A 27,283-nucleotide genomic window follows, 5' to 3' on the forward strand; every position below is an offset into this window, starting at 1 on the left:
CACATACTCAGTCAGGACCGGGTATCTGGTGACACTTTAACCCTGCTAAGAAGTGCAAACATCAGAAAATGCAGCAGAACTTTGGAGGCTAGCAGCTTGTGTCAGAAGGTTGAGTGTAGGGAGCAAAATTGCTTTTAGAATGGACAAGGAGACAGCTGAAAGTCAGGCGCTCATGTCTGTCATGGATAAGGCCCCAAGTTTCATCCCTACACACTCCACCCCTCAACGTGGTGTCCACAGTACTACCGAACAACACCATGTTACTAATCACTAACATTGAAATGTTTAACCTGGTTGCCCCAGCATCACCAAGAATGGCCCCAAGGGCCCCCTGATCATTACTTGGAAGCCCCCCACAAAGAAACAGTTATTTTTAGGGGACTCTATTGTCTAGTGTGTGACTCTTCTTTTGAGTCATTTTTGAGAAAGAAGTAAATGATTTCCCGTTAGGGCTGTACATCTTCTCTAAGAACATCAACCCAGTGGCTCCTAGTTGCCTCCATCAGCCTGTGGCTCTATAGCCAAGTGAGAACTGAGAGAAACCACATTCTCAGACCTGAAGGTTCGATCCTCAGCACTGCATGATTCCCTGGTCGCTGCTGGGAGTAACTCCCAAGCACAGAGCCAGGAAGAGCCCCTGAGCACCACCAGGTGTGCTTTAAAAAACAACAGAAAAAGAAAAGAAAGAAAACAGCACCATTCCAGGGTTCCTTTGGTCAAGATTTTTACAGTGTGGAGCTGGAGCTATAGTACTGCAGATAGCGTGTTTGCCTTGCACATGGCTCAACAGGGTTTGATTCCCCAGTATTGCATATGGTCCCCTGAGTATTGCCAAGAGTAATCACTGAATTCAGAGCCAGGAGTAAGCTCTGAGTATTGCTAATTTGCCCCTTACCTCCCCAACGCCCCCCCCCCCCCGCCAATAAAAGATTCTTACAATATTAAATATTTATTTTAAAAATACATGTCCAGGAAAGCTCATGGGAGAGGTTGACAGTTTTTGTAAGATAGTCTTTCTGTCTGCAGTCGGGGCAGCGCGTACCTCTATCGTATCAGAGCATCCCAAGGCTCAGTCTCTGGATCGGTCCCACCGGGGTTGGAGATGTGCTTTCATGCGATGATTGTGATTTTTTAGGGTTGACCTGAGAAAGTCTGGGTTCTTTGGTTTGCATATTGTCCATTATACCACACCACATGCTTCTTACAGGTGACTTCTAGCTATCCGATTTAAGCCACACTTCACCGGGCACTACCTCCACAAAAGTTTCCTCATTTCTAATACAAACAAGTTAAGGGCTCCTTTGGCATCCTTTAGTTCTTCCCCCCACTCCTCGTAGGAGGGTAGAGTTGGGGGTGGGGCGGAAGAGGGGTACCAGGGTTCAGACCCCAGGAAAGGGTTCACACATGCCAGGAAAGTGCTTCACCACTGAGCCACATTTTTGGCCCCTCCTTCACTTCTGACCTGTTGTTTACATTTTAAGGGATCTCACTATTCCTTTAGGTGACTTCGAGGTCTCAGACATTTGCCTTTGTTATGACAACTCACAGAATTCAGGAAAGCACTCTAAGGATGACAGTTCTGTTTTAGAAATAGCTACAAATCTGAGTCAGAGCCATATCAAAGGAACAGTGGGAAAGGCCTTAAACACGTAGCTTCTGTCCTCCTCAGTTAACTGACCCAGTCGTGGATGGATTGCTATGGCAACATGCCATAAACTGCCCAGCTTGAGTCATTCTGTGTGTTCAGCAGCACAAGTTGGTGGCTGCGGATCAGGTGAAAAAGAAACACTGAAAGACAATTACAGCATATTTGTTTCATTTTCTTTCCTTCCATCCTTCTCTCTTTCCATTCTAGCCCTCACCTTTCCCTTCTGTCTTTGCAGGGTTGGGATCTGATTAAGATTAGCTGTAGCATATGTTTGAAGTCGCTTAATGAAGAAAAGAATTATGATATTAAGACACAATCCACAGAAAGCAACACAAAGATATGCAAACCAAAGTCCATCAGCTCACTTTTTTTATTAAAAAGGAAAAAATCTCATGCTGGATAGATACACTAGATTTTATTCATGAATTTATAGATACAATGGATGAAAGTGAACGGCACAGATAATGTAGTTTGAATTTCTTGAGCAGCAATTTGTTGAGCAGCTGATGAAATCAGATAAAATTTTCATTATAAAATGGCCATAGATAAAAAACATAACTGTAAGAATACAGGATCAGCTTATATATTAGGCAAAAAAAGTCATAAGGACAAGCTGTGTGTTTGTCTAATTGGTTTAAAATGTCAAGTCTAGTAGCAAAGAGGTCAGTGCAGAGTCTTTCATCTTTATTCATAAGCTGAAAGCAGAGAAATATCAAGGAAACAGCAGATATAGCAGATGGCACTCAATATAGTCATAGGGAACTTCATGTAGGTAGAAAGAGAAAATATAAGGGGCCAGAGCAGTAGTACAGCGGGTAAGGCACTGTATGCCTTTCACACAGCTACTCCGGGTTCAATTTGCAGCATCCCATATAGTCCCCTGAGCACTGCCAGGAATGATTCCTGAGTGCAGAGCCAGGCATTAACCCCTGGTCTTTAACCAGGTTTAATGCCTGGTTAAACCCAGGTGTCCTTTAAGAGAAAAAGAGAGCTAAAGAAAGAAAAAGAATAAAGAAAATAAAAATGTGAGTTAGGTTGGAAATCTTTGGGTTTTTCTAAAGCCAATTCACTGTCACTGTATCACTGTCATCCCATTGCTCATCGATGTGCTCAAGCGAGCACCAGTAATGTCTCCATTGTGAGACTTATTGTTACTGTTGTTGGCATATTGAATACGCCACGGGTAGCTTGCCAGACTCTGCCATGGGGGTGGGATACTCTCGGTAGCTTGCCGGGTTCTCCAAGAGGGGCGGAGAAATTGAAGCCAAGTCGGCTGTGTGCAAGGCAAACGCCCTACCGGCTGTGCTATAGCTCCAGCCCAAAGCCAAGTTACAAAAGAAAATTCAACTTGAAGGGGTATCTAAGTCTTTTTTCCTTTTCTCTTTATTTTTTTTCTTGGTCTGTTTGTTTGTTTTCTGGGCCACATCCAGGCAGGGCAAGCACCTTTCCTCCTTGTACTATCTCCCAGGGCCTTAAATTCATTTTAAAGATTACTGACATACCAGACTTAGAAGAGTTCCCTGGTTGAGTGATTCTAGGTACGGCTATAGGAGAAAACTACCCACTCCTAAGGTTCCTTCTCAATCCAGCCCCAGAGGCAGCACATAATTAGGAAATCTGTTTCCGAACCCAGTGGTGCCCCTCCAATGGAGAATGTGCACCCCCTCCCCCTGCCCCAAATCAGAACTGGGGCCCAGAGCTTCCATTAGGAATGCAGGAGAATCTGCATTTTATTCTCAGAAGCTCAGATTATGTCTGAGGCACCGGCATTGCTTCATGCATTCCTCCCACCTGTTCTAATAAGTTTTTCATGCTGCCAGCAATAAAAATGAAGCAAACAATTCAAGTGAAAGAAGACAGATTTTAAAAAGCAGAGTGAGATGGCCATATAAGTTCAAGATTAAAAGATATGTGCTCCCCTGTATGCTATCTGTCCCCGCCTCTCGTCTCAAATTCAAACCAATGTTTTGCAAATTTGGCTATTAGCTTTCTTAAGGAAGGGAAACAAACCGGACTGGGGTATTGCATAATAAAGTATTTGGCTGGCTCTGTCCCCTCTTCCCAGGAGGTTGCCTTTAAGTTCTTGATCTTTCTTGAATGATCATTTGTTATTCTGGGTGGGCCTTTGATTATACTTGATAGTTGCTGCTGATGAATAATTCAAAATGGGAAGTGCCTTCCAAGGGGAACAACAGTGTGATTAGTGGGTCCGGGTGCTTGGGGCCACAGAACAGCCTGGCCTCAGAGGCAGGGGAACTGGAGCCTGACTTCAGCTATTGGCCTCCACAGGACGCCAAAGCTCAGAGCCGCTGTCCTGATGAGAGGCCCGAGGAGAGCTCAGAGGACTGGAGTCCGGGCCAGATGTGCAGAGACTCGGGGTGCGCTCCTGGGCGGCGTGGCCCTAGGGCTGCCTCACCGAGCCCCACCGCACTTTTCTGGTTAGCAATACCCCGCAGAGTATCTGAGCATATTTTTATTTCCGTTTCACCCAATCAGCAGCCACCAACCTGAGTGCTGCAGAAGGAAGCACAGAGTGACTCAAGCTGGGCTGTTTCCCGGGACCAGAGCACGGCAGCGGCCTCGGGAGCTGGATGCAGGGTCATAGGCAGGTGTGGGTCCCTCGGCTTCCCCTGCCTATCGGGGGAGCAGAGGAAGCACATCCTCCATCCGACAGGCTTCTGTGCCCCTATCTGGGAGGCATGCTGGGGACAGGAAACGTGGAGTTAAATGCTCCCCCTTGAGCAATCTTATTGTCTGGTGGGCTCTATTTTGAATCCGTACCTAGAAACCTGGGCTGGAGCGATAGCACAGCAATTGGGCTTCCGCCTTTCACGCGGCCGACCCTAGTTCGATTCCTCCGCCCCTCTCTGAGAGCCCGGCAGACTACCGAGAGAGTATCGAGCCCGCGCAGAGCCTGGCAAACTACCTGTGCATATTGGATATGCCAAAAACAGTAACAATAAGTCTCTCAATGAGAGACGTTACTGGTGCCCGCTCGGACAAATCGATGAGCAACGGGATAACAGTGACCTAGAAACCAGAGCCCCTACAGGCCTTTCTGATCCTAGCCCAGAGACCTGGGGGAACCCTTCATTTTTTTCTTTTCTTTTTTTTTTTTTTTTTTTTGCCTTGGCTGGGGAGATGGCAGGCAGCATCTCTCCAGCCTCTGTGGATTAAGCTGCCTTCCCGTTCTTGAAGTTCCTGAGCTGTCTTCCCGGCCTGGGGATCCCAAAGCACGGGGCTGGCAGAATAGCTTCATCCTGGCTAATGGCCCGGGCTTATGAAGAAATGTTGTTTTCATTCCCCAGGGGTGGCCACTCACAGTGCTGCTTAGGTGCTTAGGACTGCTCCAGGTTCTGTGCTCAGGAGTGAGCCCCTCTCCATGCCAGGCCAACCAGTGTGGAGCAGGGGATTCAAACTAGGCTCAGCGGGCCTCAGAGCCAGCTGCTTACCTCCTACACTGTCTCTGCAGCCCCTGCATTGGGGTTCGCACTCAATGTCCCACGCTTGCTGGTCCAGCACATGAAGCCACCGAACCCTCTTCTGGGCCACTAGAAGAAGGTTCAAGGGGTACTTCATGGGTACTTCCGAGTCCTGCCCTCCAATTCCTGCAGACTGACTGGCTGAGAATGTGCAGGACCCTGTTGTTTCCCCAGGAGAGGAGCTGCAGAACCAGGCGCGCAGCCGCGTTGTTTCAGCCACCTGCCTCTAAGGATGGCTTCTTTGCTTTACGATCCCTTCTATCACGTGTCGCCGCTCATCTCCCAAAGGGCGGCTTTCCTAGAGCGCACACCTTCAGCTCTCGGCACTCAGGCTGCACGACTCAGGATCCACTGATCAAACTTAAATTTTGCCCAGGAAAACCTTAGATGACTTGGTCTCACTCTGGCTCGGCCTCACAAAGCTTTTGTTTTTCTGAGTCCAAACCAGAGAAATGATGAGAAGGCCGAGGTTTTTATGTAGCCAAATGTGGGCTCTGTCTTCATGAGATTGAGAAACGTGAGCCAGAATGATGGTTTTTGATGAGGGCTAATGGATCCTGCGGGCTGCCAGCAGGAGCAGGGAGAGAGAACTCACACTGCAAAGCAGAAATTATGATCTTTATCAAGAGCTTAGACTGCCATATTTTTTCTGTTACTGCTAACAAAGGTGTCTATCTAGGTCACTGAAATGTGCGGCTGTTTTGGTTTTAGTGAAATACTGAAAAGTCTTGTTTTCCTTGTCTAATACCTCTTTCATTTGACTTTGAGCTGTCAGTGGCCCTTCTTATGTAAGGTTTGTTTCCGCTGAAAAAACAATAATTAAAATTGTCTGATACATTAACCTTCCTCCTTTTATTCTCTTGCTTTTATCTGTCCACTTACTATCAGCATAACGCCCTTAACCTTCATGAATAAAAAGTGTTTTTTTCATATTTGCTGTAAGCAAGGTCCTTTTATTCTGCCTGTTAGAAATCTAGCCTTTTCCAGTGCTGTAACTTCTGTACACAACCTTACAGACCTAGAAACTTCTTTGTCAGTTCTTAGAGATTTTTGCATATATAGCTCACATTTGGGCCAAGATTCCAAAAATGAAGTTTAAATAACCGTAAGGCTTCTCGAGCCCCTTCTCTGCAGTTCTTTTTTCTCTGATATCCTGCCCCACAAATTCCACCCATTTTAGTATTCTGCTTAAGTGCTTAGGACTGCTCCAGGTTCTGTGCTCAGAAGTGAGCCCCTCGCCATGCCGGGCCAACCAATGTGGAGCGGGGGATTCAAACTAGGCTCAGCGGGCATCAGAGCCAGCTAAACATACTAAATATGCTAAATATTTAGTATTTAGTATTTAGAGTTCAGAGTATTCTGAACTCCATGTTTTTCCTCTCTACTCAGTGAGGTAAGGAGCACTTTCTTGAGTTTAACTAACCCTATGTTGCAATTTGAAAAATACCACTCAGCAAAAAAAACTAGTGATCTATATTTTTTTCTTACAATAATCTAATGCCTGAAAACACACAAAATGTAAATTTCCTATTTTGAATTCCATGTTTAAAGAGAAAATGGATAGTTTGCAGATGTATACTTACATAAGAGCTGCAAAGCTTCCTTAAATTCAGGGAGTCTTCATTTCCCTTTAGAAAGCAAGACAGACCATAATTAGCAATGAGATGATAATAAGACTAGTGTAGGATGGATAACAATGATAATTAATACGTAATGACCCCTGCACAACTTGAACTCTGACTAAATGATCTGATGTAACTCGGCAAAAAGTGATGTGAGATAATACCTTAATTTTTGCCTTAAAAATTATGAAAAACTGGGGATAAAGAGATAATACAGGTGTGTTAAGTTGCCCATTTTTGTGTAGAGCCAACCCTACTGGGGTTGAAGCAAAAAGAGAATATATGAATGCAGACATTACTTTAAATTTCTACTTGAAAAATGCTTATGGTTCCCCAAGCATCACCAGGAGTGATCCTTGAGTACAGAGCCAGGAATAAGCCCTGAGTATCGGGTATGTGGCCAAAACAACAACAACAATAAAATTACTTGAGTTAGAGAGTGATGCAATAATTAATTGTGAAAGGCGGTCTTATGGGTTTGATTTTGTTTTTGTTATTATTTTTTGGTAATGCTGAGAACCAAACCTAGGGTCTCCCACATGCAAGTCAAGTGCTCTGCCATTGATCGCATCAGCAGTGCCTCGGAAGTATTTTCTAGTAGGCAAATAGAAGATAAGTTTGATGGGAAAAGAATTGAAATCAAGAAGACTCTCTAGGAAATTTATTTTCTTAATAACCCCATGGGCTGGAGCGATAGCAGAGCAGGTAGGGTGTTTGCCTTGCACGCAGTTGACCCGGGTTCGATTCCTTCACCCCTCTTGGAGAGCCCGGCAAGCTACCGAGAGTATCTCGCCCCCACGGCAGAGCCTGGCAAGCTACCCGTGGCGTATTCAATATGCCAAAATCAGTAACAACTAGTCTCACAATGCAGACATTACTGGTGCCCGCTTGAGCACTTTGATGAGCAATGGGATGACAGTGACAGTGACAATAACCCCATAATTATGGACTAACAACTCAGGGTGTTGACATTGGAGATAGTAGAGTAAACCAGTACAAAAGACAGATTAAGTGAAAAATTATCAGAACTTAATTGCAAAATAAACTGAGAATCAGAAAGAAGCAAGTCAGTGATATCATCACTTTTTTTTTTGGAGGGTGAGGATCATAGAAATGTAATTAATTTAGGGAGTAGGGTGAGGAATGGTAACTGTTGACTTGGAGTTTTGATGCAAGAACTGTAATACAGAAATTTGAAATAATCTCTGCATTCATATATTACCTTTTTGCTTCTACCAAAATTTCCTTATACCCAGATTATGACATTTAGATGGTTATACATTTATCAAAGATAATATCATACATCTGTTTCTACATTACAGAAAGAAATTTTGGAACAACAGCAGCAAGAACGAAATGATCACAATTTTCATGGCATCTGTATGTTTTGCAATGCAGAATTCATCGGAAACAGGTTGGCTGATATAATCTTGAAATATTTCTGTTTTTCATCTAAAAACTCAGCAAACTACCCATATTAATTATATAAGTTGAGTTCTATGGGTTGCCACAAGACCCTTAAATATATTAGGATTGCATTTTCTTTTTTCAATATTGCCTACCTCAAAGATAGACTACAGCTACTCTAAGTGAAGTAAAGGAATATAGTTTTGTTTTTTGTTTTTTTGTTTTTTGCTTTTTGGGTCACACCCGTCGATGCACAAGGGTCACTCCTGGCTCATGCACTAAGGACTCATCCCTGGCGGTGCTCAGGGGACCATATGGGATGCTGGGATTTGAACCCGGGTCGGTCGCATGCAAGGCAAACGCCCTACCCGCTGTGCTATCACTCCAGCCCCAAGGAATATAGTTTTTAACTGTGAAAAACAAGTTTATATTTACTATAGTAACTTAATTGACTGACAGATAAGACCATGTACATTGGTCCCCAAGGGAACTTCTGAGCACAGAACCAGGAATAACCTCTGAGCTATTATTTCATCAGGTTTGGCCCAAACACAAAAGCAAAGGGAAAAAGTTTTTTTTTAAGAATGATAGTTCAGGATTTCAGGCACTTGCCTTGCACACAGTTATCCCCTGTTTGACCCTGGTACCACAAACAGTCCCCTCATATCACCAGGACTGGTCCTGGAGCTCAGAGCCAGAAGTAAGCCCTGTCCACAGCCATGTGCGGCCCCAAAGTAATAACAGCAACAAAAAGAAGTGATGTGATTATATTTGTAGCTACACATTTGATAATGTTCTTTTCATAGTCCAAAAATGCACCTCAGTGTTTAACATGCTTATATTTCTACTCATTGTTACTATATTCTACAAATGCTATTCCTGAACTCACTTGTTCCTGAATGATTTACAAATAATGCAAATGGCTCAAATTTCTTTCTAGATCTGTTCTTTTGAACCACATGGCCAGAGAACATGCTTTCAACATTGGGTTGCCAGACAACATTGTAAACTGCAGTGAATTTTTATGTACATTACAGAACAAGCTTGACAAGTAAGTACTTTTTTAATGAAATAAGAACTGAAGCTATGTTAATCCTGACCTTTGTTGTGAAGTTTTAAAACCTAATTTAAGATTTAGAAATAATTCAAAATGGAATTTTCTCCCTTCTCTCATGTTAGAGCTCTCACTTTTTTATGCCAGGGCTCATTTTGCCTGTGTTATATATTTCCTTTTGTTTTTCTAATTAAAAAAATGTCAAATGTGCCAAGTAACACACCATAGTGGGTATGTTATTTAGGGTCTGGAGAATATACTCACTGTTTAGCATAAGAAGTAGGCTGAAGATTATTAATTCCTTTGAATGCTTCTGTGTGCCCAGAAACCACTATTTTATATTTTGGATTTTTAAGTTTTGTTACTTTCAGTATGATTTTTCTATAAATTTAGTTAGACATGGTATACTGTACGCATTCTCTTGCTTTTTAGTTTTTTTCCTTACCTTTCCAATGTTTGTTTGTTGTAATGTGGGGTTGAAGGTGTCACATACTTAGTCACGGTGCCTGCACACTTCTTTCTTTCTTTCTTTTTTTTTTCATTTTTGGAGGCCATACCCTGCTTTCTTAGGGTTTGCTGCTGGCTTTGCATTCAGGGATCACGCCTAGCACAGCATGGGAGACGTTTTGGGGTGCCAGGGATTGAACCAGGTACCCCAAGTACAAGGCAAATGCCCTAAGCATTGAAATATGGCTTTGCCCCACCCCCCACCCCGCCCCGTTTCTGCATATTTCTACTTCTCTAGCTACCAAACTGACTTTCAAATCTGTCCACTTATCTTTCAAATAAGATTTTCCAAGACCCAGTTCTCTTCATTTAACTATAATACTAAAAAGCACAGTATCTCCACAGCATTTTAAGAAATGACACTAAAAAATAAATATCAATTGTTAAAAGTTCTGAATTCAAATTCTGCTATCAGCACTATTTTTGTTTGTTATTGTTTGGGGCCCACATCCAGCCTTGCTCAGGGCTTACTTATGACTCTACCCGGTGATCACTCTCTCCTGCTGGGGCTTGGGGGACCATATAGAGTGACAAATTGGACCAAAGTCGGCCCATGCAAGGCAAGTGCCCTACCTGCTGTACTACCATTCCACACTCTCAACACTATTTTTATTTATTTATTTATTTATTTATTTATTTATTTTTAATTGAGTCACTGTGAGATAGACCCTTACAAAGCTGTTCATGATTGGGTTTCTGTCATACAGTGTTCCAACATCCATCTCTCCACCAGTGCATATTTCCCAGCACCAATGTCCTCATCACCCCCACCCCATCTTCCTCTCCCTCCCTCTTTCCCCCATCTCTCTCCCTCCCTCCTTCTATCTCTCTCTCCCTCTCTCTCTCTGTCTCCCTCTCTCTCTCCCACCATCTCTCTTCCTCTCTATTTCTCTCTCTCCCTCCCTCTCTCTTCCTCCCTCTCTCTCTCCCTCCATCTCTCTCTCTATTTACCTCTCTCTCTCCCTCTTTCTCTCTCTCTCTCTCTCTCTCTCTCTCTCTCTCTCTCACCCCCTCCCTCCTTTTGGATATTGTGGTTTGCAACACAGATACTGAAAGGCCTGAAAACCATTTTGAAGCATGCCTCCTCACTCTATAAAATAAGATCAAATGTGCTTTATTATCAGATTAGTAGGAATGAATGTTCCTAATCAATTTGTAATTTATAAATTTTTTACTACAAAATAGTGTAGCTATTTCAATGACATAAGAAATAGTTGAAACCCCCTAAAATCCCCGGTGGCCGCCAACTTCCAGAATCCAATGAGAAGTGCAGGTACGTGGGTTCAGTGATGGCAAATTCCAAGTCTCAGAGCTAGAGGATGGGCCTGGCCCTTTCATCCCCATCCCCATAGGACCCTGGAGGCCACGCCCACAAACTGCCTCTGGCTGCTACTTAAGCTCCTTAAATAGGCCATGATCCAGAGACACACGAAAGAATCTCCAAACTTAGCAGCTCGATGCAGAGATTTCTCCAGACCCTAATTATCTAAAATTTTAGAATTCCAGGAGCACACGGCTGCTCTCAGAGCCCCTGGACATCTTATGCTATTCAGAACAAGCAATACAATAGAGAGTATAGGGGAGATTGCCTGCTGTAGAGGCAGGAGAGGGGGCTGCGATGCGGGGATACTGGGGACATTGGTGGTGGAAGATGTGCATTGGTGGAGGATTGGTGTTCAATCATTGTATTACTGAAACTCAAACAGGAAAGCTTTGTAACTATATCACAGTGATTCAATAAAAAAAATAAATAAAATTAAATTAACATTCTGAATAAAAAAAAGTAATCTGGAGTTCATGCCCAATTCAATCAGCCTAATCAATGGCTAAGGAAGTACCAGTACTCCTACATTAAAAAAAAAAAAAGAAATAGTTGAAATGATATTTAGTAGAGATGAAAAAATGCCAAAATTGAAATAACAGTTAATTCAATCATTTGCAAGTTTTCGCAACTGTCATCCCGTTGCTCATCGATTTGTTCAGCAGGCACCAGTAACATCTCTCATTGAGAGACTTATTGTTACTGTTTTTGGCATATTTGCAACTGTAGAGAGTCAATTTTATTTTGCCCAATTCCAGAAAGTAGAAGTCTAATTGCAGGCAGTAGCAATGTCAAGTTTAGTTTGAGAAAGACTTTTTGTTAGTAATTAGTTTAAAACTGCTGCCTCCTGAGGTCATGAATTCCCAATGAGTAAAACTATTTGAGCAGAAGACATATAAGATGATAAGATGATAATAATAAAAAAATAACAGTAATGCATCACTTATAAATCATTTACTATATACTGTGAACTAGATTTATAAATGCATACTTTATGGTACATGTATTTTATACATACCTAGTATTATATGCATTTGTGTACTTTATTCATATATATGTACAACTTATAATAAAATCCTCTAAGTGTAGAAAATATCTTTCAGTTTAGAGAGAAGAAAATGAATGGTAGCAGAGAGGGCAAATAAATGACAGGAAGTTTCTCAGTTAGCTAGTAGATACTAGGTAGGGATCAAACCCTGTAATTTAATTTACAAGATACATGAGTTATACCATAGATTCATTATGCCAAATGAAATCAGTCTAGTTATCATTATATTTGAAGAAGATAAGTACATTTTCATTATTAGACTAGGTCATTTGCGTTGTTAAAAGTTATCTTTAAATAATTGCTGTCATGCTTCTAGACAGTAGGTTGACCAAATTAACCAACTACAAAATAAATCACAGCATGCATCCTATAAAACCAAATGAATAAAATGGGAGGAACTCTGAAAGGATGTCGCATCCCATTTGAAATTTCAATATTGAGTCAAAATGACTCAGTATAATACAGGATTGTTGCAGCTTGTTCAGCCATCTATGCTTTCCTGTTTCTTTTAGCTTGCAGTGCTTATACTGTGAAAAGACCTTCCGTGACAAAAACACCCTGAAAGATCATATGAGGAAAAAACAACATCGTAGAATCAATCCTAAGAACAGAGAATATGACCGATTTTATGTCATCAATTATTTGGTAAGGGTTTTCTTTTCACATTTTAAAATTTGATTGCATTTCTTACAAACAAAATCTTCCCAAGAGCCATCTGATATCTAAAAAGCTATCAGAACAAAGGTCAACTTGTAATTGAGAAATACTTCCAAGTACTGATCAACTTTAAAATAGTTTACAAATATGACTTGATTTGATTTATCTTTGATTTACCAGATGGTTGTATAGTGAAAATGTCATATGTGTAGAATTCAGAGTGATCTTGGATACAGCCCCCCACACACACACCAAAAAACTTGTTTCAAAACTCTGATCATTATATTTATCTATTACTCTGAAACCAAAGACTTACATAATCTATTCAAAAAAACCAATTGTTGGCCAATGAATATATTAGGTGCTATGCTAAATAATTCCTTAAATCTACTTTTTCACTCTTTCCCTTGCTTCCATTAAAAAAAAAAGATCTGGGGCTGGAGCAATAGCACAGCGGGTAGGGCATTTGCCTTGCGGCCGACCCAGGTTCGATTCCCAGCATCCCATATGGTCCCCCAGCACTGAGTGCAGAGCCAGGAGTGACCCCTGTGCACTGCTGGGTGTGGCCCAAAAAGCAAAAAAAAAAAAAAAAATTGTAAGGATATTGAATGCCTCCTTTGCCCAGAAACCTCAGTACCACTTGCTGGTCTCTGAAGATCAGTTTTTGGGGGGTTTTTTTTGGTTTTTATCCTTTTTTTTTTTTTTTTTTTTTTTTTTTTTTGTTAAAAAGAGGTCTTGGGTTAAAGGCTAATGTCACCGAGGGGGCATTTGGAAATTTAAGAGGGAATTGGGGAGGGAGGGAGCAGAGGGGCAGGGTCACACACGGCAGTGCTCAGGGCTAACTCCTAGGTCTGCACTCAAGAATCCGTCCTGGCTTTGTTCAGGGAACCGTATAGGGTGCCAGGGTTTGAACCTAGGTCGACCAGATAGAAGACAAAAGCCCTACCCGCTGCAGTGTTGCTCTGGTCCCAGAGAGGGAATTTTTGATTGACACAGTGACTAGGGATTGCTTTTGGCCCTGTCCTCATTCCACAAAGGAGGAAGAGTACTTGTGGTTTTTTTTTAATTTTTATTTTTTTAAAGGGTTGCTTACCAGTGAAAGTCAATACAGGGGTTAAGGTGCTTGCTTTGCACTCTGCCAACTTCATTTTAATCTACAGAACTCAAGTACCCCGAGTACTAGTGCCAAGGTTTACTCCTGGGCACACCGGGTGTGGCTGAGACCACCCCTACAACACTAAAAGGAAACGCATTGCATAACTCTCCAGAAGGACCAGTAGGTGGGAATTCTGTTTTTAAAGATGCTTTTCTTAAACAAGGAAAATCTTTTTTTTTTCCCATCTCAATAGGAGTGAATTAGAACTGAACCCCACTGACCACGTAAGGCTAACTGAATATAATTAATCATTATATCTTTTGCACAGTAACAAGGACATCCTACATTATGTCGGAAATTTCTGTTCTAGGGTGAATTTTTGTCTGTTATAACTAATCCTTACAGTGTTAAAATAAAATTCCCCTTGAGAAGCAAGTTTAGCATATGTTTGAAGATTGGCTTTGAGAGGTTGCCATGGTTTACTACAAATGTTTTACAACTAGCTAAGGGCAAAGGCGCCCTCAGAGTTCTTCAGTCTTCTCTGGAAATCACTCTGCCATTAATTCCTGGAGCAACTGCTGCTTCTGGGCCCAATCCACTCCAATAGGGAGTGCACTTCACTTTTAGCCCTAAGAAATATTGAGTCCTGAAGAAATGTGGAAGCAATTTAATTGTACTTCCTCTGGGACTCTTTGAAGAATATTCAAGGGCTGGGGGCCAGTGGAGCATTATATAGCTGAAGGTGTTTGCCTCTTGCAGGAGCCTTGAGAGGCACTTCTCAGATCTGCAGGCACTCCTGAAAAAGCAGGATAATACTCTAGTCCCTGACCACCAAGTGGTAACTGAAATTACTGTGAGAGCCAGTCGTTTCTAGATGAGCTTGCTAGATTATCTACCCACGGAGTACCCAGATTTTACATGGCATGAATTCAGACGAGAGAGAAGAGCTTCAAGAGAATTAATGGCTGGAATAATATGTAAGATAAAGATTAAATCAGTTCATGGGGCCAGAGCCATAATACAGCAGGCAGGGCATTTGCCTTGCACCCATCCAACTTGGGTTGGATCCCCAACATCCCATATAGTCCCCCAAGCACAGCCAGGATTGATTTCTGAGTGCAGAGCCAGGAGCAACACATCGCTGGGTGTGACCCAAAAATAAAACAAAAAGATTAAATCAGTTTAGCATAATATTTGTACAAAGAATTATTTTGAAAAACTAAAACTAAAAACTTTGAGTATTTGCAGTGTGCCAGGTGCATCCTTAGATATTAAATCATTTCTTTTATCCCACGCGTTTTTCAAATTATTTTTTTATTTTTTAATTGAATCACCATGAGATACAGTTACAAAGCTTTCATAATTGAGTTCCAGTCATACAGTGATTAAATACTCATCCCTCCACCAGTGCACATTTTCACCACCAATGTTCCCAGTATCCCACCCACCACTCCCACCCAGTCCCACCCCCTGCCTCTGTGGCAGGCACCTTCCTTCTTACTCTCCCTCTACTTCTGGGCATCATGGTTTGCAATACAAATACTGAGAGGCCATCATGATTGGTCCTTAGTCTACTGTCAGCACACATCTCCCTTACGGAGGATCCCTCCAACCATCATTGACTTAGTGGTCTGTTCTGCATCCCAACCGCCTTCTCCCCCAGCATATGAAACAGGCTTCCAAACCGAAGCCACACATTTCATTATTATCCCGTTCTGTAGGTTAGGAAGCAAGGGTACTGAAAGGTTGGGTCCAAAGTCACATGACTAGAATAAATTACTTAATCTCGTCATTACCTTTCTTTTTTTCTTAAGGTTCTAGCAGTTAAAATAGTACTAGTATAATATGTAACTACCTCTTACATTTAGGTTTGTGCTTTTTGGTCTAGTAGTGATGGATTTATTATGGTCCATCCACTCTCCATTGCCTGTGCTGTCTTATAACAAGCTGCAAAGTGAACCAAGGTCAAAGTAAAGCTGCTATTGATCAGCTTCTTCAGGGTTCTGATCCACAAGAATTAACTTATCCCACCCACTCACCTCTGCATGCTTTCTGCTGAGGTAAATACCCTGCAACAAGAGCATGTGTTGTTTTAATCCTAAAATGTGTTATGATGCCCCTGGCAGTTTGAAAATGTAAATTTGCCTTTGAAAGATTGAAGAAGCCAAAAGATTTTTTTAATCATCTAAAAACCTATCTCTAAAGACACTCCTGTAACTGTCCTACACTAGCAGAATGTCTGTGACTGGTATCAACCTTAAAACATTCCAGATTATAATGTAAATAAAAGATCTAATGGGTATATCAAGGACTGTTCCCAACACTTATAATGTAAAGTTGGAGAACCATAAGGTCAGAGGTGTCTAATCATCATTTTAGTTTTCTTTTAGATGTCACCATATCACTGTATCAACTGTCATCCCGTTGTTTGTCGATTTACTCGAGCGGGCACCAGTAACGTCTCTATTCCTTCCAGCCCTGAGATTTTTTTTTTTATTTTTTATTAGAGAATCACTGTGGTGTATAGTTGCAAACTTATGAACTTTTGTGTTTGCATTTTACTCATACAGTAATCGTTTACCCATTCCTCCACCAGTGCCCATTCACCTCCACCAGTGATCCCAGTGTCCCTCTCACCACCCTCACCCTATCCCACCTCCCCCCAACCCCACCCCCACCCCACCCCCCCTTGTGGCAGGGCATTCCCTTTTGTTCTGAGATTTTAGCAGCCTCTCCTTACTCTTGAGTCTTGGAGGCTCTTACTCCATCAAATATGGTCTGGTAATATTTAAGACAAAGAATAAATTCTCTTAAAAGCTTAATCAATGAATAATGACTACTTTTCCAATCAAACTTTATGGATATGCTATCTGTTTATAACATGGCTTTATTTTTAAAAAGACAATTAAAGAGTGAGAGCAAGTCACTATTTATTCCTGTGAGGAAAAAAAAGCTAACAATAGTGCAGGAAAATCTACAAAGATAATAAGATTTGTTTAGTATCCAGTGCCTGCATATTCATTTTTCACATCCTCTCCCCTTCAGAAGCGATCGCATTGGCTTTCTACATTCTCAAACGTTTGCATACTTCCCAGGTACCTGACACTGGTAGAACAGAAAGTTATGACAGACAAGGTGGATGATTTGAGGCACTGCTCTCCGAGAGTTGAGGGGTCGGTCGGTAGGAGAGACATGGCAGCCGGCACTTTAATTTCAACATCCATTAGTGGTTTATATAAAGTTAATGTTTTGACCTCTCCTGTAGAAAATGTACGCAGTAATTGAATCGTGGACTCAAAGTGCCTCAGATCTATTTCAAACAGAATCTCCAACCCTGCAGTCATGGAAGCATCTAGTATACTTCTGGCTTGATGCACTCTAATATAAAAGGTGGGAGAAGCAAAAGATTCCACACCCTCCCCCTCCCCCCCAAAAAAAAACCACAAAAGAAAGAAGCCACAGTAGCTAATTTTAGCTTTCTTCTGAAATCAGTAAATTGATGTTTCTTTTTCCTTCTTAGCCAAGAAAGATTCCACCTTTAATAATTCTATGAAAGTTTTTGACTAATAATAGAGTTGGAACTACATGAAAGGGCCTTTGCATAGTCTCGGTTAGGAACTTGGGTTTCATTTCCTCATCACAGAAGGCTTCCATGGATAGCAATGACGCTTAAGGGCTCAGGCAGTATGCATCAAATATTCGTACCGCAGAGGGCAACACACTACTCTTTTGTTAACAAGTCTTTACCCACAATTCCTGCAATGCTTGCACATGCATTAGAGGCTTTCTAAAAGAAACTATTCTCAGTGGTTTCATGATTCTTTGGTTTGATTTTTTTTTTTTTTTTTTTAGTTGTTCGTTTCTGGGCTAGAGTGATAGCACAGCCATAAGGCGTTTGCCTTGCACGAGGCTGACCCGGGTTCTGTAAAAAACTAAGGCACACACCAAGGGGCACTTGCACTCTCAGGCTCTCCGCTCACGTTCGGTGCCCTGGAACCGCTGTGTGTGCTGTCGGTCAAGGGCAGGCGACAGAAGGAAAAAGGCCAAACTGGTTGCTCGATCAGTTTATTTCATTCTCTCTCTCTGCTTCTCTCCCGGTTCTGGATCTCTCTCTCTGGATCTCTGGATCTGGCCCCCAACCCACTCTTACAGCCTACTTAAATCTCCCCAACATGAGGGGGTTGGAGTGTACACATAGGTGTGGTCACCATCAATAGGGATAAGGTTCCTTTCCCTCAGGGGATGCTTCTCCTAGGACTGACTCCCTTCCAGCAGGAGGATCCACCCAAGGGCGGAGTCCCATGAGTGTGTTTCTCCTCTCCTCAGCCAGCAAACATATAAGCATTCATAATATTAATAATTTTGTATGGACACAATAAGAAATGCATTAAAGCTTATAGAATTGCTCTCCAGGGGCCATCTCGATCTCAGACTACAGTGCTCAGGCCAGATCAGTCTTTCCTATCCCTAGCAGGGTCCTAGTCTCATCATTACTTTTGGATCATGACAGCATTTGTCTATTCTCAAGCTCTTAACTTATAGTTAAGAATTAGGCACTTTGGCCAGGCCCATCTCGATGCCAGGGTAGCACACAACTCACCATTTGCCTTGGATCCGTCCCGTCCCTCGTTGGGACCCTGCTTTTGGGGTGTTAGGAACTGAGGGCAACTGAGGCTTAAGTGGAGAAAGCAGATGCCCGGGAGGGAATAATATTCTAAGCCAATTAAGCCCCAAATTACAAAAACATAATATTGTCTTCTTGTGTCTATATAAAAAAGACATTGCTTTAAAGTAAATTACTCAAAAGGCATAAAGAGGGGAGAAAGGCAATGTTATAATATTCAGTGTCCTAGGAAGGTCTGACCTTAAAATTAGCAGAGTCAGATTAAGGGAAAGCCTCGGATTAACTGTTTTGGGGAAGAGAGCATAGAGAAGTGATTATAGCTAAACAAAGGGATGGGAGAGATTCAGGAACACCTTGATGGGTGAGACTGGGATAAGCCTAAACTCCAGGAAAAACCGGGACAAGCTACTCATGGCAAGGGTAGAGAGGACAAAGTAATGTCATCCTACAGGGTTCGATTCCTCCACCTCTCTCGGAGAGCCTGGCAAACTACCGAGAGTATCTCAGCCACATGGCAGAGCCTGGCAAGCTACCCATGACATATTTGATATGCCAAAAACAGTAACAAGTCTCACAATGGAGATGTTACTGGTGCCCACTCGAGCAAATCGATGAGCCATGGGATGACAGTGACGATGTTTGTTTCTGGGCCACACCCAGCGATGTTCAGGGGTTACTCCTGGCGCTGTAGTCAGGAACTACTCCTGGCGGTACTGGGGGCCCATCTGGGATGCTGGGATTGAAACTGGATCGGTCACAAGGAAAGACGTTTACGGTTCCCTGCTGTACTGTTCCCTACCTGCTGTACCACACTCCAGTATAGCCCTGAATTTTTATTCTTAAAACATACAAAACCATTTGTAAATAAGACTCAGACCCTGTTATATCATTGTTTTGTTAGAGTTGATAAAAATCATTTGTAATTAAACTTGCTCTAAGGACGAGAGAGAGAGAGAGAGAGAGAGAGAGAGAGAGAGAGGTCAGTGAACAGAGTGCATGTTTGGCATACAGAAGGCTGCGGGTCAAACCACAGCACTATGTGGTACCAAAAGCATAATTGGGAGTGACCCCCCACACACACACACACCCTGCAAACACAAAGCCAGGAGTAGTCCCTGAGCACTACAGAATGTGACACACACACCCCCATACACACACAGAAAAAAAGAAAACAGCAAAACAACATTTCTGATGGGGAGAAAGGGAGAGATAGGGAGAGAGACTATGTGTGTGAGCACATTTGAGTGTGTGTTTTGGAGAGGAAGGGTGAAGGGGGTTCTTTTATTCCCCGTGGGTTTTTGTTGTTGTTGTTTTTGTCTTGTGGACAAACCCAGAGGTGCTCAGGGTTATTCCTGACTGCACTGAGGGAACCACATGGGATGCCAAGGACGGATCCCAGGTTGACCACATGCGAGGCAAACACCCTTCCCGCTGTACTATTGCTCCAGCTCATATTCCTCATATTTTTTCCTATCTTCTCATTGATCATAAACCATCTGATGCTGGAGTTTGAGGGGGTGTTTTGAACATCTTTACTGACATGTTTTCCAAACTTTGTTTTTCTTGTATTCTTTCCTGACATGATTCATAAGTAGGCACAGTGTCTTAATTAGAGAATTATGTAGGGTTCGTTTCTCTTGTAATAAATCACAAATTTAACTGCACAAGGCTGAGTATTCCAGGAAGCTGGGCCACTGTCACATGCAAATCACTTGTTTCCTAAAATGTTAATGAGCAAAGAATTCCATGTTCCTCTTAAGTAGCAAATAGTGCTTGCTGCCTAGCTAAATCCCTCCATATTGTTACTGAACACTGAAAAAAATTGCAAGCTAATACTCTGCATTTAGAAGTTTTGTCAATGAAAGATATTTTTAACACTTTTTATCTTAGAACATTTATTGATCAACAACCTTTTTCCATATCAGTGAGAAGGATAATGCCACTTGTGCCTCTTCATTGAGTACTCTCTCACAGTAAGGAGCCTAAATCTAAATTGGCAGAGATCAACCAATTCAAGAAAGATTTCATTCACCACCAGAAATTCCAGCTCACAAGGATCCTGTTGGTAGTACTGAGACCATTCTTGGCCATTAAGCTTTAGAAACTTTATGATAACACTGGGAAGTATGTTATAGAGTCCAAATTAACTGTCTCTAAAGATGTTATGGCAAATATCTGCATGTTTAAATTTATACTTCATTTAGCTGACAGATAAAACAACTTCACAACCTCTCATTGCACTGTAGCACTGTAGCACTGGCATCCCGTTGTTCATCGATTTGCTCGAGCAGGCACCAGTAACATCTCCATTGTGAGACTTGTTACTGTTTTTGGCATATTTAATACACCACAGGTAGCTTGCCAGGCTCTGCCGTACAACCTCTCATTAAATTGATACATGATAGGGGCTGGAGCGATAGCACAGCGGGTAGGGCATTTGCCTTGCACACGGCCAATCCGGGTTCGATCCTCGGCATCCCATGTGGTCCCCCAAGCACTGCCAGGAGTAATTCCTGAGTGCAAAGCCAGGAGTAACCCCTGAGCATCGCTGGGTGTGACCCAAAATGCAAAAAATAAATAAAAATAAAAATAAATTGATACATGATAGATTTTTTCTTTTTTTTCCCTTAATGATGATGCAATTGAGAATTCTGTGGTTTTACTTAAATGAATACTTTTTTTTTCAAAATACATTTTGTTCATAACTGAGAGTACATTTTTTGTTTATTGGTTTTTGAGTCTGGGGCCACACTACAGTGCTCAGGGGCTCCCTCCTGTGCACAGGGGTTTCTCCCTGTGGTACTCGGGAAACCAGGCTGTGTTCATTGAATTCTCTCTCTAGCCCCTGAATTTTGGAGATGTTCTTCCAGAAGAAGGCCTCTGAACAAAGATATCTGTTTATAACAGGTCAGGTTGAACCTTGCCATAAAACTAGAGATTGGCCTCTTAAAATAGTCCCAAGTATAAAATAACATCACATGAGGCTGACACCCAAGGATAGTAGATACAAGGGCCAGGGGGATTGCCCCATAGCTGGAAGCCTGAGCAGAGGGGAGAAGGCAGATGGAATAGAGAAGGGATCACTAAGGAAATGATGGCTGGAGGAACCAGTTGGGATGGGAGATGCATGCCAAAAGTAGATAATGGACCAAACATGATGACCTCTCAGTGTCTGTGTTGCAAGCCATAATGCCCAAAAGTAGAGAGAGAGTATGGGGAATATTGTCTGCCATAGAGGCAGGGGGAGGGAGGAAAGGGGGGGGGTTACCTGGGATATTGGTGGTGGGGAATGTGCACTGGTGGAGGAATGGGTGTTTGATCATTGTGAGATTGTTACCCAAACATGAAAGCTTGTAACTATCTCACGGTGGTTCAATAAAATTTAAAAAAAATTTAAAAAAAAAACAGTCCCATTGATGTTCCTACGTTATTCTTTCATAGACTGTTTGATTTTGCTTAGCACAGTAGAAGATTTGAGTGGAGAGAGAAGAAAGGAGGAAAGAGAGAAACAGTTGGCTCAAGGAAGAAAAGAGAAACAGTTAGGCCAAAAGAAATTCCTGATCGTCATTTTAGGAAGTTTTGCTGAAACTATAAAGAAGTTTGCCAGATAGTTCTCTAAAAGAGTGGAATTTCTCCATGAACTGTCAGAGATACAGGGGATTTGAGTAGATGCTTGAGTACCTTCATTGTATAATACCATGTGCTTTATCTTTGTTTAATCACCTTACAAAAGTCTTTCGAGGAGATCTAAATCAGACTCAGATTTTCAGATTTTAATTTGTTTCTTGGGAGCCACACATGGTGGTGCCCAGGAATCACTCCTGACTGGGCTCTGGGAACCATGTGGGGTGCCAGGGATTGAACCCAGATCGGCCACACACAAGGCAAGTACTATACTCACTGTAATGACTCTCCAGCCCCAAATTGTTAGATGTTAGACTTTCTATTTCAATTCAGAAAATAAAAAATATATATATTTTTGGACGATATCCAGCGATGCTCAGAATTTACACCTGGCTCTCTTGTTAAGAGTCACTCCTGATAGGCCCCCTTGGCTGTGTGTTAGACAAGCAGTTCTCCCTATACAATCTCTCCATCCCCCAGTTTTTAGACTTTTTCAATTACAGTGCAGTTCAGAAAATACTTTCTAATACCTTTGTACTGAGAAGATCACTCAAGAGACAGGAACGCATGTTGGAGTGTGATGCACCCTGATTTCTGTCACTGGCACAACGTGAACCTCTAAGCCCCACTGAGCCAAGCACTGGAGTTCCCCAACCGCCACAGGGCCCCGGGCAACACTGCATCACTGGGCCTAAGCACTGAACCATCAGGTTCCTGGGCCCGTTATCACCAAGAGTGGGCCCTGCACACCTGAGCAGCTCTTGGGAGGACCCCACACCTAGACCCTGCTACCAAAGAATAGAAATAAACAAACCCCCCAAAAAATAAAACGTTTTCTAGTACCCAGGAACTGTGACAATGAACAAAAGCCATGTTCTCGCAGACATCATAATAGAGTAGATAGCTAGCAAAGAAAAAAATAGATGTAAGAAGTTATTTGTAGGTGATCTATACTTTAAAGAAAAAATAAAATGACCTTAGAGAAGTCAAAACTAACTTGGAGGGGTTGGAGCAATAGCACAGCAGGTAGGGCATTTGCCTTGCATGCGGCCAACCCGGGTTCGATTCCCAGCATCCTATATGGTCCCCTGAGTACTGCCAGGAGTGATTCCTGAGTGCAGAGCCAGGAGTAACCCCTGTGCAGAACCAGGTGTGACCTAAAATGCAAGAAGAAAAGAAATAAAACCTAACTTGGAAAGGGTGGTTGTTATTTTGGTCAAAGTAAACTGGGAAAGAGTGGTAACATTTAGGCCAAGACCAGAACTAGGTATGGTTATACATGAGGAAGCAGTGTTAGAGTAGATGGTACCAGGGCAAAAGTAGCTGGGAGAAGTAGGATCTGGTTGGAGCTAACTGTGCCAGAGACAAAGCTGGACTTAAGGGAGGGAGGGAGAGCTGGGTGGAGCCCAGATGCCATCTGAACTCCACACATGCTTCAGAACTGTGGCAAGACTCGGTCAAAGAGGGAAGAGTCCTGGAGGAAGAGTAGCATGGCTGATATCTGTAGAGGAACTTGAGTGGAATCAGGCTAGCTAGGAGGATGTGGTTGGGTCCCTAAGAAATTGCTGGTTGTTAAAAGAAAACGAATTCCCCAGAAATTCTAATTGCATCTAGAATTGAAAAGAGCAGGTTGCTGTTTAAAAGAATTTTATGTAAAGGGTTTCGCTGCTTTTCCAAACAGAAAGAACTATTAACAAAAGCGTTTTAGAGCCATCCTACGGGTATTGTTTAAAACCAGTTGTGTGGATTTATTTCTTGTTTTTTCACTTTTTGGCTTTTGGAGTCACACCTGGTGATGCTCAGGGGTTACTCCTGGCTCTACACTCAGGAATTACTCCTGGTGGTTCTCGAGGGGGCCATATGGGGTGCCGGGGATTAAACCCATGTTGGTCGTGTGCAAGGCAAACACCCTAACGATGTACCATTGCTCCTCCCACCACACCCCCAGCCTGGAGTGTGGATTTTTGGCTTGTTGGTATACACGTTCAGTTTCTCTAATTTCTCTTTCTCTTTAACTCTCTACCCCACTCCTACCCTCTGTTTATCTAATTTGTCTATTCTTCCTTCCTAAAGGAACTTGGAAAATCGTGGGAAGAAGTTCAATTGGAAGATGATCGGGAGTTGCTAGACCATCAGGAAGAGTAAGATTTGTGATGACTTCTAATTAATTACAGTGTTTGAAGAACAGAAAAACAGCCCTTTCATTTCTTCTTAAAATGGGAACACATAGAATAAAAAGAAAGAGGCCTTCTCTCCAAGCCATGTACCCTTTCATATAACAGCACAAAAACTCAAGGTCAGAATAAGCTGACATAAAAATCACTAAAGCAATTGCGAGTCCAACTATATAGCATTTTGTCATTAAAGCCATTGAACATACAGACAGTTTATAATTCAGAAAAAAATACAGTCTTGGTGTTTGGGAGGGGGAGGAGGGGGCAGGGTGGGGGTGTGAAAACAAAACAAAAACAGAAAAATACAATCTGAAGTGGTCGCTTACTCCCTTGTTTGTAAGGCCTAGAGGTTGATCTGATCTTTGAACCCTGCATGAGGCTTGTCATTGAGGTAGAGAATAGAACTGAGTCAGTTGGCCTTGTCCTGTGTTCATCCCATCGATGACTAACTTAAAACATTCACAGTTTATCTCCTTGAAATTATAAGAAGTAATCCTTTTTAACCTAAGGTTTCTGTGTCATTCATCCTTTTTCATCCAAAGCTATTCAACCTTTTTTCCCCCAATCCAGGAATTTTGATTTTTTTTTTTCCTGGTTTAGGAATGACACTTTAGAAAGTTAGTACCACCAAAAAATTAAATAAATAAAGTCAAGGTGGTGAGAGTGTTATTTTTTAATAGAACTATATTTTTTAAATAGGCCCTGTATGCTTTACTGAGTTCTCTGTGTACCACCAGATGTAACATTCGCCCGTTTTAAAGTGATCAGTGTTTTCTGCATGAAAGAAACGGCTCTGTCTTTTTAAAATACACCATTTGTCACGCCGAAACACCTCCCAGCATCACCCCTCACAGCACGTATACTTGGTGGCTGTGCTTAATGAGAGCGCACGGCACGCATCCTGGCAGCCTCCTTCCCCAATTAAACCTCGCTGTCTGGGACAGACGTCGAGCCGCTTCCGGAGAGAACCGGCTGCTCCGAACGGAGGCAAATCGAGAACATGCAGCCGCGCCTGTGCACCATCGATACTCATTTCCTGGTGCTGCTTTGAATTTCAAAAAAACTGTATCCGAAAGTCATGATATAATGTGACAGCCTTTACCCAGAATGTCACAGTTGAAAGAGATTGGCAGGATTTCCTGGGGAAAAGAAAGTCCTCCTGCAGCGAGATGTAGCGCACCCTTCGGATGCAGGTAGTCTCCAGACTCTGTTTCCTTCTGCGCAGGGATTGGTCTGACTGGGAAGAGCACCCTGTCTCTGCGGTCTGCCTGTTTTGCGAAAAGCATGCGGAAACAATTGAGAAATTGTCTGTCCACATGGAGGTGAGACACTTTCATCCACTGGAATTTTGTTTTATGCTCACAGGGAGCTGCTGATGCCCTGCGTCTGGTCCCCTCGATCGTCGCCTAATATCTTTAATTTCTCAGTCATTTTCCTGTTCCTAAAGGGCTCCTAGGGGTGAAAGAATACAAGGGTGAAAGCACTTACTTCGCATGCAGCCGATCCCTCCCCACATCCCCCAACACCACCATAAGATCCCCCAAGCACTTCCAGGGGCCACTCCTGACCACAGAGCCAGAAATAGCCCCTGGGTACTGCTGGGTGTGGCCACAGAACAGAACCAAATTTTTGTTAAAAAGAAAAGAAGGGGCTGGAGCAATAATACAGCAGGCAGGGCATTTGCCTTGCATGCAGCCAATGCGGTTCAATCCCCAGCACTCTCTATGGTACCCGGAGCCTACCAGGAGTGATCCCTGAGTGCAGAAACAGGAGTAAGCCCTGAACACAGCCGGATGTGGTCCAAAAGCAGGAAAAAGAGAGAGAGAGAGAGAGAGAGAGTACGAGAGCGAGCGCTACCAGGAGGGGCCCACTCAATAGGCTAAATACAGCCTTGCAAGGATAAAGCTGCCGTTTCAATCCCCGGTGCCATTCACATGCATTGACAACTTAAAAATGATGTAACTACAGCTGCGGCCAGAGAGATGGTACAGGGGTTAAGATGCTTGCCTTGCATGTGGCCAACCACAGTTCATTTCCTAACACTACACATGGTCCACTGGGCACCACCAGTTTGGCCCTATAGCAAAAAACAAATTAAGTAATTTTTTTAAAAGGTTTAAAAAGAATGCAACCCCCAGTGAGTACCATGACCAAGTATGTGTGCAACCTCTAGTCATTGCAATAATGTCAAAGGGAAAGGGAGGAGGAAAATCTTTAAACAAAAGCAACCAGCCAGTTCCATCAGGAAGAACCAGAACATTAGGTGGCTTAGTTCAGACAATTAACCAGATCTGCAGAAAGCTGTTAGAGCCAGATTTCACAAACCATTGGCGCCTTTGAGATGCCTCGGAGATCCTTCTAGACTAGAATGTAAGACCTGTAGCTACAACTAACAGTGTCCAGGATATGGACAGGCGCTGAGTCTTTTTTCTGGTGAATAAGAAGATCAAGAAAGAAGAAAATTGCCATTGACAAAATCTGGGGAGGAATTGGGCAGGGAGGTGGGTAGGGATGGCAGTGAGTTTGGTATTACAGCTCTGCATAAAGCTCTTCATAGCACTAAGCCTTAGGTAAGTACATGTGAGAGATGACACGCTCCTTATACCCATCAACTTCAGCTGGATTTCGGAGATAAAGAAATGGAAGATTAGGGATTGACACTGTCACAGCTTCAGGTAAAGGGCTGATTATAATCAAAAAATACAAGTTGGGAATTTTGATTATCCCTCCCCTCCTCCCATCCACCAGTGCCTACAGTAAAACTATTCTCTTCATCCACCTTTACTTCACTATCATTCAGCTACACTGTTCTTCAATAAAGTAGGGAGCTGGATGGTATTGGAAAGGCCTTGAGCATTTATTCTTATAATGATCATCTAGTTCTCAGACACATTGCCACCAGTGCGTACATATAGCTTTCAATATTTAAGTTTAATATATAATACTGTAATATGTATTTAATTGAAAGGAACAGAGAGCCTATACAGGGGTCCACTTTGCAGTGTCCTCAACTTCTGCT

At 42.6% G+C, this 27,283-nt stretch overlaps 1 protein-coding gene across 2 annotated transcripts in view; it reads left to right on the forward strand.

Moving 5' to 3' along the window:
- The window catches only part of ZNF277 (zinc finger protein 277), a 130,889-nt gene that overhangs the window by 94,511 nt on the left and 9,095 nt on the right, over positions 1 to 27,283 (forward strand). For both annotated transcript variants that reach the window (XM_004602255.2, XM_055123772.1), the window contains exons 5-9: positions 8,075 to 8,166; positions 9,100 to 9,210; positions 12,602 to 12,734; positions 24,164 to 24,231; positions 25,490 to 25,586. In XM_004602255.2, coding sequence (XP_004602312.1) covers positions 8,075 to 8,166; positions 9,100 to 9,210; positions 12,602 to 12,734; positions 24,164 to 24,231; positions 25,490 to 25,586 — 501 coding nt within the window. The remainder of the gene's footprint in view (positions 1 to 8,074; positions 8,167 to 9,099; positions 9,211 to 12,601; positions 12,735 to 24,163; positions 24,232 to 25,489; positions 25,587 to 27,283) is intronic.

Source organism: Sorex araneus, chromosome 1 (assembly GCF_027595985.1).
Source record: "Sorex araneus isolate mSorAra2 chromosome 1, mSorAra2.pri, whole genome shotgun sequence".
NCBI lineage: Eukaryota > Metazoa > Chordata > Mammalia > Eulipotyphla > Soricidae > Sorex > Sorex araneus.